The sequence below is a fragment of the Rhinopithecus roxellana genome, chromosome 11 (assembly GCF_007565055.1).
Source record: "Rhinopithecus roxellana isolate Shanxi Qingling chromosome 11, ASM756505v1, whole genome shotgun sequence".
Lineage (NCBI taxonomy): Eukaryota > Metazoa > Chordata > Mammalia > Primates > Cercopithecidae > Rhinopithecus > Rhinopithecus roxellana.
The window spans coordinates 28,382,006-28,394,184 of record NC_044559.1 but is presented as its reverse complement, the minus strand read 5'-3'; the positions used below and the strand labels follow the sequence as shown (position 1 = coordinate 28,394,184).

General features: G+C 52.6%; 1 protein-coding gene across 2 annotated transcripts in view; it reads left to right on the top strand.

The window, feature by feature from the left end:
- Positions 1-12,179, top strand: part of PFKP (phosphofructokinase, platelet) — a 69,367-nt gene that overhangs the window by 49,520 nt on the left and 7,668 nt on the right. For both annotated transcript variants that reach the window (XM_030940758.1, XM_030940759.1), the window contains 2 exons: positions 1,847-1,934; positions 2,972-3,124. In XM_030940758.1, the coding sequence (XP_030796618.1) occupies positions 1,847-1,934; positions 2,972-3,124 (241 nt within the window). The remainder of the gene's footprint in view (positions 1-1,846; positions 1,935-2,971; positions 3,125-12,179) is intronic.

The following is a 12,179-nucleotide window of genomic DNA, read 5'->3' as shown; positions in this document are numbered from 1 at the left end:
CTGAGGGAGGGGTGCAGGTAGTTACCGGTCCTCCCTCCAGTGGAACTGCCTGTGTTCCAGGGAGCTGGGGAGGCATCCCAGGGCGTAAAAGAGATGAGGAGGTAACTTGTGAATGCCTTCCTCTAATTCATATTTCCATTCATTTGAAGAGTCAACTGGCAAGCCTAAAGCCTCCACTTGGAGGTTATAAAGATGAGTGGTGTCACGGAGCCATGGAGACAGCACTCTAAGCAAACCCTAAAGCAGCCTAGATAGCGGGTAGCATTGGTGGGAATGGTTGCCCTGAGCAGCTGTGACTTGAGGCTCAGATTTCCACAGCCGAAGAAAGGACCCAAGGAATTCTAGACTAAAAATCTCATTTTCGGACCTGTAGTAAGTCTTGCGTCCCTGCATCGCTGGGGACGATGGGATTTTCAAATGTAGGTGAAGCCTGAGTTCTTCTCACCTTTGATCATGTCAGGGGTGCGAATGTTAATATCTGTCATCACTGCAGATCACGATTTCATATGGAAGGAAGGTGGTTTTTAGCAAATGTAATAAATGATGGATTCCACGTAATTCCGGCTTATAGTTCCAAGGGAGTTAGCTGCACCCTTTGCTTTGCTCTACAGCCAGGACCCTGGTACTCCCAGCCACTGCTGGGAAGCCTCAGAGCTGGGTTAGCTCTGCGGCTGCCTCCTAGCTGTTCTCATGAGCTGTGCATGTCGGTACCCCAGGCTGTAAAGCTCTAGGTAGAGGCAGATGCATCCCTCGGTGTGCGTCCTGGGGCTGAGGACTGGCTGCCGACTCCCCGGGCGCAGGTGCTTGATAAGCTGGCCAGGGCGTTGCGCTCGAGGATGTAGAGAGGCCTCGCTGCTTTTCTGGGCTTGTCCTGAAGAGGCTTAAGAAACCTCACCTTAGGGGCCAGGGTCATTTTGCAATTAGCTGCATCCATTTGTCTGCTCTGATGGCCAGGCCTGAACATTTTTGCCTTACAAATCTACCAAGAGTACAAGTACTTCACTTCTTCCCATCAACTTGAAACCTTTGGGTGGGTTTGGGATGGGATCCAGGGGGGCACAGTCTGATGTTGCACTTGTTAGCCCTGTCACGTGCCATTGGTGATAGCACGGGGGAGGGAGAGCAAGTATGAGCAGATGGGATTTTAAATGAGATCAATAGTGGATAATGCATACGTAAGTTATTTGGAAACTGGAAATTTCCATTTAAACAATTATCGAGCCGGGCGCGGTGGCTCATGGCTGTCATCCCAGCATTTCGGGAGGTCGAGGCGGGTGGATCATCAGATCGAGAGATCGAGACCATCCTGGCCAACATGGTGAAACTCTGTCTCTACTGAAAATACAAAAAATTGGCCAGTCGTGGTGGTGGGCACCTGTCGTCCCAGCTACTCAGGAGGCTGAGGCAGGAGAATCACTTGAACCCGGGAGGCAGAGGTTACAGTGAGCCGAGATTGCACCACTGCACTCCAGCCTGGTGACAGAGCAAGACTCCGTCTCAAAAAAAAAAAGAAAGAAAAAGAATTATTGTTAATCATTATAAGTTTTTATTTTTATTTTTTCTAATGGGGCAGCAGAGTTCTTCTTAGGTCAAGGTATCAGCTGAAATGCTTTATTCCGTTTTCTCATGAAAACACTGTTTCGAGATGAGATTCCTGATCGTTCTGCCGTCTGCCAGCCACAGTGGTGTACGTGAAATGGCAAGCGTTTACCGCTCCTTAAAACCACAGACGAGGGAGGGAGGCCGGGTGGGGACCAGCATAGTTTCTCGGGTTCCCGGCGTGATATCCCGCGGTCTGCGTGGAGCTCGGGGTGTCTGACGTCAATCTCCATTTGGCTGTTTGCAGCGTTCTCCCGGGAAAGTACCTGGAGGAGATCGCCAGGCAGATGCGCGCGCACAGCATCAACGCGCTACTGATCATCGGCGGGTTTGAGGTACGTTTCCGTTTCTCTCTTCACCTGCTTGCCAGTCTTGCAGGTGTGAGCCGCGCCCTGTGTTGGCTAAACATTAAGCTACTTGTTGGCTACTGGCCACGATCCGAGATGATAGGTTCCCAGACCCAGCTGCCGCTGGAGAATTGTTGAACGGCAGAATAGCGGGTGGTAAGACGTGGCCTACAAGTGACCCAGTTCCCAATAAAGTAACTTAACCGAGAAGCAAAAGCTTGACTCCTTAACTGGGACTCATCTATTCAGCGAGCTCTTGATGTATTTCAGGTTTGTGGAAGTCATTCTCTCTCTTGGGTCCAGAGTCCAGTGGCTACTTAGAGAGTAAGGTAGTTATACCTAGAATTTTGTTTAAAATCACATATTGGACTATAGACCCTAATATTTTTCTATTCAGTGAAGATTAGTCCCATGGTAACCTTTCCATTTACTTTTAGAAAAAGTAAGAACCAGCCGGGCGCAGTGGCTCACGCCTGTAATCCCAGCACTTTGGGAGGCCGAAGCGGGCAGACCACCTGAGGTCAGGAGTTCAAGACCAGCCTGACCAATATGGTGAAACCCTGTCTCTACTAAAAATACAAAAATTAGTCGGGCATGGTGGCAGGTGCCTGTAGTCCCAGCTACCCAGGAGGCTGAGACAGGAGAATCGCTTGAACCCGGGAGGCAGAGGTGCAGTGAGCCAAGATTGCGCTGCTGCACTCCAGCCTGGGTGACAAAGCGAGACTCTATCTCAAAAAGAAAAAAATAAAAACAAAGTAAGAACCTTAGAAATGAGACTCTTACCCATGAGGGGTTTAGTCTTCTCACTGATCTTGTCCTGCACCCTTTGTGCTTAGAACCTGCTGATCCTTGTATTCTTGTCTGTGGTCTTAACGCGACTTTGTGTTGGTCTCGTAGTGGTTTCGTGACGCCCTACTGTGCTCCCTGTGTGCTGTGGTGGAGGTGGCTCTCTCTGAGGCTCTCCCAGCGAGACCCCCTCCTCCCTGCTTCCCTCTCGCCCCACAACTCCCACGCTTGTCTGACAGGCCTACCTGGGACTCCTGGAGCTGTCAGCCGCCCGGGAGAAGCACGAGGAGTTCTGTGTGCCCATGGTCATGGTTCCCGCTACTGTGTCCAACAATGTGCCGGGTTCCGATTTCAGCATCGGGGCAGACACAGCCCTGAACACTATCACCGACGTAAGTCTGTGTGCGCCCCACCAGGCGGGCGCCGGCTGACGCTAAAACTGAGGGCTCCGGCCCTTTTTATCTACCAGTGCGCTAGAAACAGCCTTTTACAAATACCCTGAATGAGAGCTTCTCGTTCTTTTTTCCCCCTAGAAAGTATGTTTTTAGACTCTGAACATTTTTGATCTCACTGCCAAAAAGTTTTACTGCCTCTTCTTCTGTGTGGCCACCGGTGGGGACGTAGCGTGGCCAAGACCCCGGGCGTGCCCGTGAGTACCTGTAGTGCTGAGGAGGGCTGGGCCGCAGTCTCCTGTGATTGCACCAGCATTAAAATCCGCTTTTTTTTTTTTTTTTTTTTTTTAATGCTGAGCCTAAATTTTCGTTGAGCTTCCAATACCCATTATGACGAACCCCTGCCTTGCTGCTGAGGGTAGAAATTGAACTGAATATTTTGTAATTGTAGTCACTGTCCTGAACACACCATTGCATTTGTTATCTCTTTGGTCTTGGCTGTTGACCTCATTTTCCCCTTTGTAAACTGGGGATGTTAAATTACATCTAAGGCAATATTGGGGCTAGTTTAGTTTTTTTGCCAAGAGACAATAATAAAACATAGAAATATATTTTTCTGTTTTTTGTTTTTTTTTTTCTTTGTGAGACAAGGTCTTACTCTGTCACCTAGGCTTGAGTGCAGTGGTGTGATCTCGGTTCACTGCAGCCTCGACCTCCTGGGCTCAGGTGATCCTCCCACCTCAGCCTCCCGAGTACCTGGGACCACAGGCACGTGCTGCCATTCCCAGCTAAAAGAAATACACGCCTGTCCCCATGTTTGTGTGTCACACTTGGTGATTCAGGTGGGAGTCTGAAGATCCGTACCTAATGCCGGAAGCATTTCATTTTTTTAAAATTTGATGTCTCAAATTTTTCAGTAATTCTCAAGTTTTAATTTTTCTTGTGCGACTTAGTTCTCATGAATATTTTTCAAAGTTTTTTTTTTTCTTTTTTTTTTTTGTAAACCCTTGGCATGAAACTTATTTCTAGCACTGGTAAATAAAAAAAACAAGCTTTTAACATACAGCTCATACGGTAAGTAACGCTTAGCACTCCTTTCTTGCTTTTCTGAGCATCTTAAACTTTCTTCAATTTCTTTGCGAAGGAAACCTGCTCAGGTTTTCCTGTGTTCACTGGCTTTGGGGGCAACTTTCACCTTATTTTTGGCAGTCACTAATCTCTGACCTAGACATTGCTTCTGTTCTCCCGGTGACGGGTGTCACGGCTTTGCTGCTGCGGGGCCGGCCCGGCTCTGGGCTGACCTTCGCGCTGGGAACGTGAACATGAGTGTCTGTTCCACAGAGGGGATTCCAGCATGGCTTTCACTGCTCTTTCACCGGCTTCAGCTGGATTTTTGGGTCTGTGAAAGATGGGTGTGCAATGGGAGGGATTGAAGCTTCTTTTTTCCCTGATTGTTACCTAACTGGAACCTGCCCAGAGGGAATGGGTGGAGAATTTGAGAGCAGTCACTGCAGTTAGCTGAGCATCTGAAGATGTGGGACAAAGCTGGTATTCATCTCCCTGTGACTTTTTTTATTTTGAAGTTTCCACACAAAGTATAGATCCTTGTGGTATGTGATGTACACTTTCAGGCATGAAGAAAATCTATCTTTTTAATTCCAGATTCCTCTGCTATGAATAACTTGTTTTTTTTGTTTGTTTGTTTTTTCAGAATGTAAATATGTAACAAATGTGTAGGGTCAAAATTTGAAAACCAAAATACGTGAGGCAAACACCCCACAAATGATCCGTTCCACCCGCTTTGACTTCCCTTGGAGGGACTGGTGATTTATTATGCGATTGTTTTAAATTCAGTTTTTCATTCATTCAAGTTTCTCAAAGCTAGGTTAAACAATTTTGTTTTCTTTTTTTTTTTTTTTTTGGAGACAGGGCCTCACTCTGTTTCCCAGGCTGGAATGCAGTGGTGCAATCACGATTCAGTACAGCCTCTACCTTCGCAGACTTTGGCGATCCTCCCACCTCAGCCTCCTGAGTATCTGGGACTATAAGTGCATGCCACCGTGTGTGGCTAATTTTTTGTATTTCTACAGAGACTAGGTCTCCCTGTGTTGCCCAAGCTGGTCTCAAACTTCTGAGCTCAAGCAGTCCCCCTGTCTTGGCCTCTCAAAGCACGGGGGTTACAGGGATGAGCCACCGCACCGGGCCTTAAGTTAACTGATTATAATGGAGAAAGAACTGGAGCGTGTAGTTAGTCGAGCCTCCCGTTAGCCAGGCACAGCCACCTTGGTAAGTGTATGCGTGTGTCCTCATTGCCCTTCTGATCCTGAGCTCCGAGGAATGAGGCTGTCTTGGGAGTGCTGTGGTTCTAGTCTGATGATGGGTGAGTGATGCCGGCTGATCGAGGTCACCCTGGCGAATGCTGCAGCTGCTCGGGAGCCAGGGCAGGGACAAGAAAGCCGCCGAGGGTCCCTCTGTGGACCCCTGAAGGGAGAGGGACCGAGATGTGAACATGGCAGCTGTTTTCTCCAGAGCCCTGTTTACTGACGGCCAAACAGGGTAAATCCTGAGAAGGTTTGGATTTGGGTCTGAACCGGGCTCGTCTGGCCGTGGAACAGGAGCTGGTGGCGAACTCAGGAAATGAGGGCGTGAGGCGACTTGATGTGGATGGCTTCAGATCGCTCCAGCCACTGTCCTGAAGCTGTCGGAGGCTGAGGACGTGTGGGAGTGAGCGTCTCTTCCCTGTCCAGCCACACCCTCTGTGACCCTGGGCAGCATTTATGTTTGGGGTCTGTGGATGTCTCCAGTTGTTCAGTAAATTCGGTGATTCTCATCGGGGTGATTGTGCCCCAGGGAATGTTTGCATCGTCCAGGGAAGTTTCTGGTTAGAACTGGGAGAAGGGATGCTCCCAGTACCTGGGGCTGGAGACAAGGGACGCTGAGGAAAGTTCCTCCAAGCACAGGGTGGGCTCCATAGTAGGAGTCTGGCTCAGGACGTGGCCGTGTTGCGCTTCAGAAGCCCTGGGCGGATCTGATGTGGTGAAGTTGTCATCTTTGGACACGTGCGTCCTCATCCTCACTCATGATTTCCTTCTTGCCAGCATTGATGCTTAGCTGACGCCACAGCCCCTCAGAATCTGTGCGGGGCTGGCGAGTGGGTCTTCCGGGCAGAAAAGAATGAATGAAATACCTCAGAGTAGGTGTTACACGTTCTCAGGATGTGGCTGCGGGGAGTTTCGGTTGGACTCCTTTCATTCCTTAGCGCTGGCTGGTGCATTACTCTGTCCTGTAAGCTTGATCAGGTCACACCAGAAACACAGTAGGTGGGTGCCACGCTGCTGTCAGGTGTCGCGAAGGTGGCGGTGACCACAGCCTTGTAATTCCTTGTCATAGTGGCCCCACCACGGACCCAGCAGTGTTTGGTCTTGAGAATTTTATGCTTTTCTGGGCAGGGTCTCCCCCGTCTTGAAGCTTCCCTCTCCTTTTTTGGAGACTGAAGGAAGGAAAAGAGGAGCGATAGGGAAGAGGGGAGAGAGGATTTGCAGCAATGTGGCCATTCCCACAGATTTCAATGTGGAGTTAAGGAGCCGAGACCCCCCCATCTGCCCTCTTGTGTGCCTCAGGCCCCTCCTGGCCTCAGGTCACCCACACCCTCTGGCTTCCAGCGAGGGCTTCTTGGAGAAGCAGCCAGCTCCCTGCAGCCAGTCTTGGTCAGTCCTGAGCTGGGGTATTCCACAGTAAAGGAGTGACATCACCTGTCTGAAAAGCATAAGGAGCCCCCCACGTGGTGTTGCTGACGGGGCCACATCCTGGGCACCAGGCCAGCGAGTGTCCCCAGATGAGTGTTTCTGGCTGGGAAGCAGGCTGACATTTGGATTGAAGTCCTGCAAAAACTACCATGGCCAGAGCCTGCAAGGCAGAGCCTGTACAGAGCAGCCCAAGAGCTGGGCATGTGCTGGGCCTGGGTGAACATGGAGGCCATGCCATGGGGTGCGGGGGCCCCTCTCACAGCTCACCTTGTGGTCGCCCTGCTCACAGCTCACCTCGTGGTCACCCAGCACTGACCCACCCAACTTACCCTCCTACCCACGATGCTGTGAACCCACCTGCCACGGATTTCCACCCACTGTCCGAAGCCCTCGGCCCACACAGGCTCCTGGCCTTGGGATGCTTTGGGTTGCACCAGGGCTGCAGAGCCTGGGTCACTCACTGTCCAACTCTCCCAGGGAGATGTGGGCCCCGCCCTGCATCCCAACAGTAGCATTTCTGCAGCAGATGTGGGTATATTCATAGTAAGAGGGACACGTCCAAGACCATAAATAGTTGGTTTTGCCACCAAGTGGATGAAAAAAACACCTTGTTGTGTGGGGCCGCTTGGAGGTGGGAACAGTGGACGTGTGGACCTGTCCAGCTGTTACCTTGGTTAACACCCTGAGGTGGACTCTGAAAAACCCCAGTGCACACGGGCTCCAGAACCGCTCCCCTTTCTGACACCAGAGCCCATTTCCCAGTGGAACCCCAGAGCAGCAACTCAGGTTCCTGCTCGCCTGTGTGGCTTTGTGTGCGGCTTCCCTAGGGCGGAAATGGCAGCCTCCCGTCGGAGAACAGAGGTGTGGCGTGGGGCTGAGTGTGGCCCGTCGGTACCCCAGCTGCATGCCTCCTTCCCTGCCTGCGCGTGGAGGCCACCTCTGCATGATGAAGGCGGTCACTTGGTGTGGTCCTTACAGCTGTGGGCCCCATCCCACTGATCCTTGCCTGCCTGCAGAAAGCTACAGGACTAGCTTTGCCTTTAAACGTCCTGACTGCCCTGGCCTCGCTTACCCATGATGAGATACCCTGAGAGCTGAGCTGTCCCGCTCGTGACTAACTCACCTCTGCCTGCAACCTGCTCTGCTGTCTGCCTCATACCCACCCTGCTGTGCTGCCTGCAGGCCTCCCCTTTCATGAGGACCTGGGCTGTGCCCAGGCAGTCCCCTGTGTCGCCAAGGCCTGTCCTGCTCCCACACGGCCTCCAGAGCTCCCCTCGGCCCCTTGACCTGCATGAACAGGCCTCCCCTGGTGACTCAGGCCCCTCCTGTCCCTTCCTGGACCTCAGCGCAGGCCCTGGGGCTGGCAGATGAGCACCTGGCACCCCCGCTAACCGCTTGGCCCTGCTGCTTCAGGCTTACAAGAGCGCGTGCGACATGGCCGAGGCGCGAGGCCGCCACCAGGAGCTTTGCATCCCCCTGTGTGTGGTGCCGGCCACGATTAGCAACAATGTCCCGGGCACAGAAATAAGCCTGGGCGCCGACACTAGCCTGAATGCTGTTGTCCAGGTAAGAGAAACCCGTTTCCTCCCATTGCTTTCTTTCATTTATTTTAGCAATTTGTTTCTTCTGTGCTAAGAATGAGCCAGATTTATTACTACTCTTTCCCCCCCAACCTTTGTTAGCTTGGCTTTATGTCGGTCACACTGGCCAGAACAGGGTAAATTTTTTAGCTTCTCTGCCTTAGGGAGAACCTGTCTTTATTGATTAAAAGTGAGATGATATATCCAGTCCTTGGGGTTGTATTTCTATGCCACCTAGACTAGGGGAGCCATGAGCACCATTTCTCTGGATCCTGCCTCTCCTGCCTGCGTTGAGTAGCGAGGCTGCAGGGTCAGCTGTGGGAGCCTGCAGGAAGGGGTTTGAGTGCCTGGTACGTACGAGCTCTGGGACAGAGCCGTGCCCACTGGGGGCCACTGCCTGGAACCACAGCCTTCCTGGTGAGATGAGAGGTTCTTTAGAGAGCCGAGATCATGCCCTCCTGGGCAGGCAGTTTCACCAACGTGTGCTTTGGGAGGAGTGGATTCTGCCGGTCATAGGCGTGGTGTTGACACCCGCATGATGGCCCCTCCGGCCCCTGATAAGCTGACCCACCTCTATGGTCATGAGCTGGACATGAGGACCTGTGGGAGTTCCACAGGCCTTTGCTGCAGAGAGGGTCCTCACTCAGCTGCAGACGGGACGGTGGCCACCTTGGCACGTGGGGTCGCGTCAGTGGCTTGGCCGCCTGGTGCCTCCTGGAGAGCAGGTGCTGGCCTTTACCTTCGATGTTCACGTCCAAACCAGCTTCGGAGTTTGCAGTGAAAACTCCCAGCCCTGTTGGAGACTCCTTAGTTCAGCTTGGCACAGTACCTCGGAAAACAGCAGTTCTGTTCCAGGTTTTTCCTTCAGAATTGAGTTCCAGTGCAGGGAAGGGAGCAGAGGGGCCGTGAGGTCAGCTGCAGCCTCCTGTGCCTTCCACTCGAGCTGAGGGCCATCTCTCTCCTGGGCTTCTCCCTGTCGCGTTCCCTGGCGCTGTGCTGGCCTTGCAGAGGCTGGCCCCAGCTCGTTCCCAGGACTTCCTTGGGCCCCGCACTTGACTCCTGTTCAGTGAATGCCATTAGGGTCCGGCCGTCGCTGGCTTCACTCTCCTTTAGCACCTTGTAGATGTCCACACGTGCTTCCACCCTCGCACCCCGCACGCGGCGCAGCACTACCCCAGCCTGCGGCTGTGCTTTGCTGCAGGTCCCTTGCTGTAGCAGGGACGGGACCCCCACCCCCTGCCGCATCTGGCCACCGACTTCAGCCGAGGGTCGGCTGCCGTGACGGATACCAGTCATGGGAAGACTGGCCTCCCTGCAGATTCACAGAGCAAGGTGGTTCTCACAGAGAAGTCAGTGGCTTTTTTCTACCTTAACGCTGTAGCAAATGCCGTCTTATCTTTCACCACCAATTTATGTTTCTTAACACCACACCCATGGAGCAAAGTGCTGGTGATGTTGGAACTGTAGCCTGGGGCTCTCGCTCCCATGGGACTCCTTGGGGAATTTCCTAGCAGGATCGTGTGTGTGCCCTTGCAGGGAGTTGTGTCTGCCGGGCACATCCCATTGTGTGGCAAGAACGGCTGAGGTCACAGGCTCTGCCTGACGAGTGCCACTCACAGCTGCTGTCCACGTGCCGGGCCTGGGACTCAGCCCTCTGCCATCCTTCTGTCCACTCGGAAGCCAGGGAGGCGCCTCCGTGAAACACTGTAGGCAGGCAGGGCCACGCTTGAGATCTTCTTGTCAGTGCTACTTTGACTAATTGCCTGAGGCACCGCTGGAGGGACTTGCTATTTTTAGAAGCTAATTCAGGCTTAAGACACCATCTAGGTAATGAGAGAGTTCAGGAAAGCTGTATCTGAGCTCTAGCAGAGGCGGACTCTTCCGTCCCAGCTGTCACTGCGTTTACACTCAGAGGAGCACATAGTTGGGGTTGTGGCTCAGGTGTCAGCGCTGTGCTGTTCCATGCACCCACAGCGGCAGCCTGGCGGGACCAGAACTCAGACACGCTCAGGCACAAATCAGCCTCTTGGGAGAGCTGCTTGCCTGCAGAATTCTTTTGCCTTTAAGCGGTTGATGTCATTCTTTGAATGAGTGACAGGAATTCCCCACCTCAGGGTGGGCTGCGGGGGAGATTCAGTTGGAAAAATAACCCATGAGGCTTTGTGCCTCTGGGAGTCCTGATGCCCCACCCACATTTTCCTTCCCATGCCCGGGATTGTCTAAGGCAAAGGGCAAGTCTTAAAGCCTTACGGCATCTTAAGTCTTAGATCTCAATTAGAGAGAGACCCAGTACAGGTGGAACAGTGAAACCCTCAGAATTCTGCACTGGCCCTTCAAGAAGGCAGTTGTGGGCTCTTTGGACCCTTGACAGGTTTCTGTCCTCTGTCCTTCCTAAGCACAAGGACGGAAATTCTTCCCATTGCCTGTTTCTCTCCCCATCTCGGCTTCCACACAATGCAAAGTGGCCCTTTAACTAGAGCCCGTGTTCACTTTTGAATACATCAACCAATTATTTTGGGAGGAAAAGAATCTGCCAAAGAAACGAAGTGTAGTTTGGAATGGTTTAATCAAGCCTGTGTTTATTCAACGAAGTGCGCCTTTAAATTTCATCCAAAGTACTCCAGTGAAAATTTCCCAGTGGGTGTTAAACTTTGGTGCATAGACTCTCATGTGGCTCCCAGTCTCAAGTCCACACCCCCACTTCATGCTTTTACTCTTGGCTGAGTCCCATGGAGGCCGGTTAGGGAATCCTGCCCGATCAGCCCTTGACCAGGACAGACAGACGGATGGCTGGCTGGCTGGCTGGAGAATACTTTGCTTATGTCATTCAGAGGCAAGCATTTCTTGAGCGCCTGCTGTCGGGGCTCGGTCGGGTCCTGCTGATGGTGCAGTGGTGTGAGTCCAGCCCACAGTTCCTGCCCTCGTGGAATTTGCAGCCTAGTGAGGACTGCAAGTCAAATAGCCAGGAGGTAACTGCAGGGAGGGACACCAGGGTGATTTCTATGAAGAAAGGACATGGGGTGCCCCGAGAGCCCCTGACAGAGGGAACTTTGCCATCCTAGAAACCAGGCGACGTTTTCGTGAGGAAATGACATTTCTCTCTGGGTCAGAGCTGAGGAAGGTGCCTGTGTGTGTCCCGTGGCCGCTGTGACCCTGACCACACACCTGGGGCTGGAAAGTAATACTCACTCTGGCACAGCTCTGGAGGGCAGGAGCCATGGGCTGAGGCCACCGTGTTTGCTCCAGGAGAGTCCCTCGTGGCCCATTCAGGTGCCCAGAGCTGTGAGCCTTGCTCGCCTTGTTGCCTGGTGCTGCCTCTTCCCATATGGGTGTGCAGCATCCTGCTCCAGGGCCTTCAGCCTCTGCACCCCTCATCTGCCATTGCAGGTGGTGGCACTTAGGGCTCACCTGGGTAGTCCTCAGGATTCACCTTTATCACCGCATGAGAGAGCATTCCCAGGTTCCAGGCATTAGGACCGGGATTCCTTTGGGGGCCGCTCTCCCGCCCACCACTGTTCCTGAATGTGACGCACACAGTGGCCAGCATATCCAGAGGCCCCAGGAGGACCTGGGGTGGCTGGAGCTAGAGCCGGACCTGGTGTCAGAAGCAGGTGGGGCCAGGGATTCCCAAGAAAGTCTTGACATATACTTGAAGTGAGCAAAGGGTTTTGAAGGAACCAAGAACTGGATCAGATTTATGTTTTTTATAGATGGGTCTCCAGTCTGTGT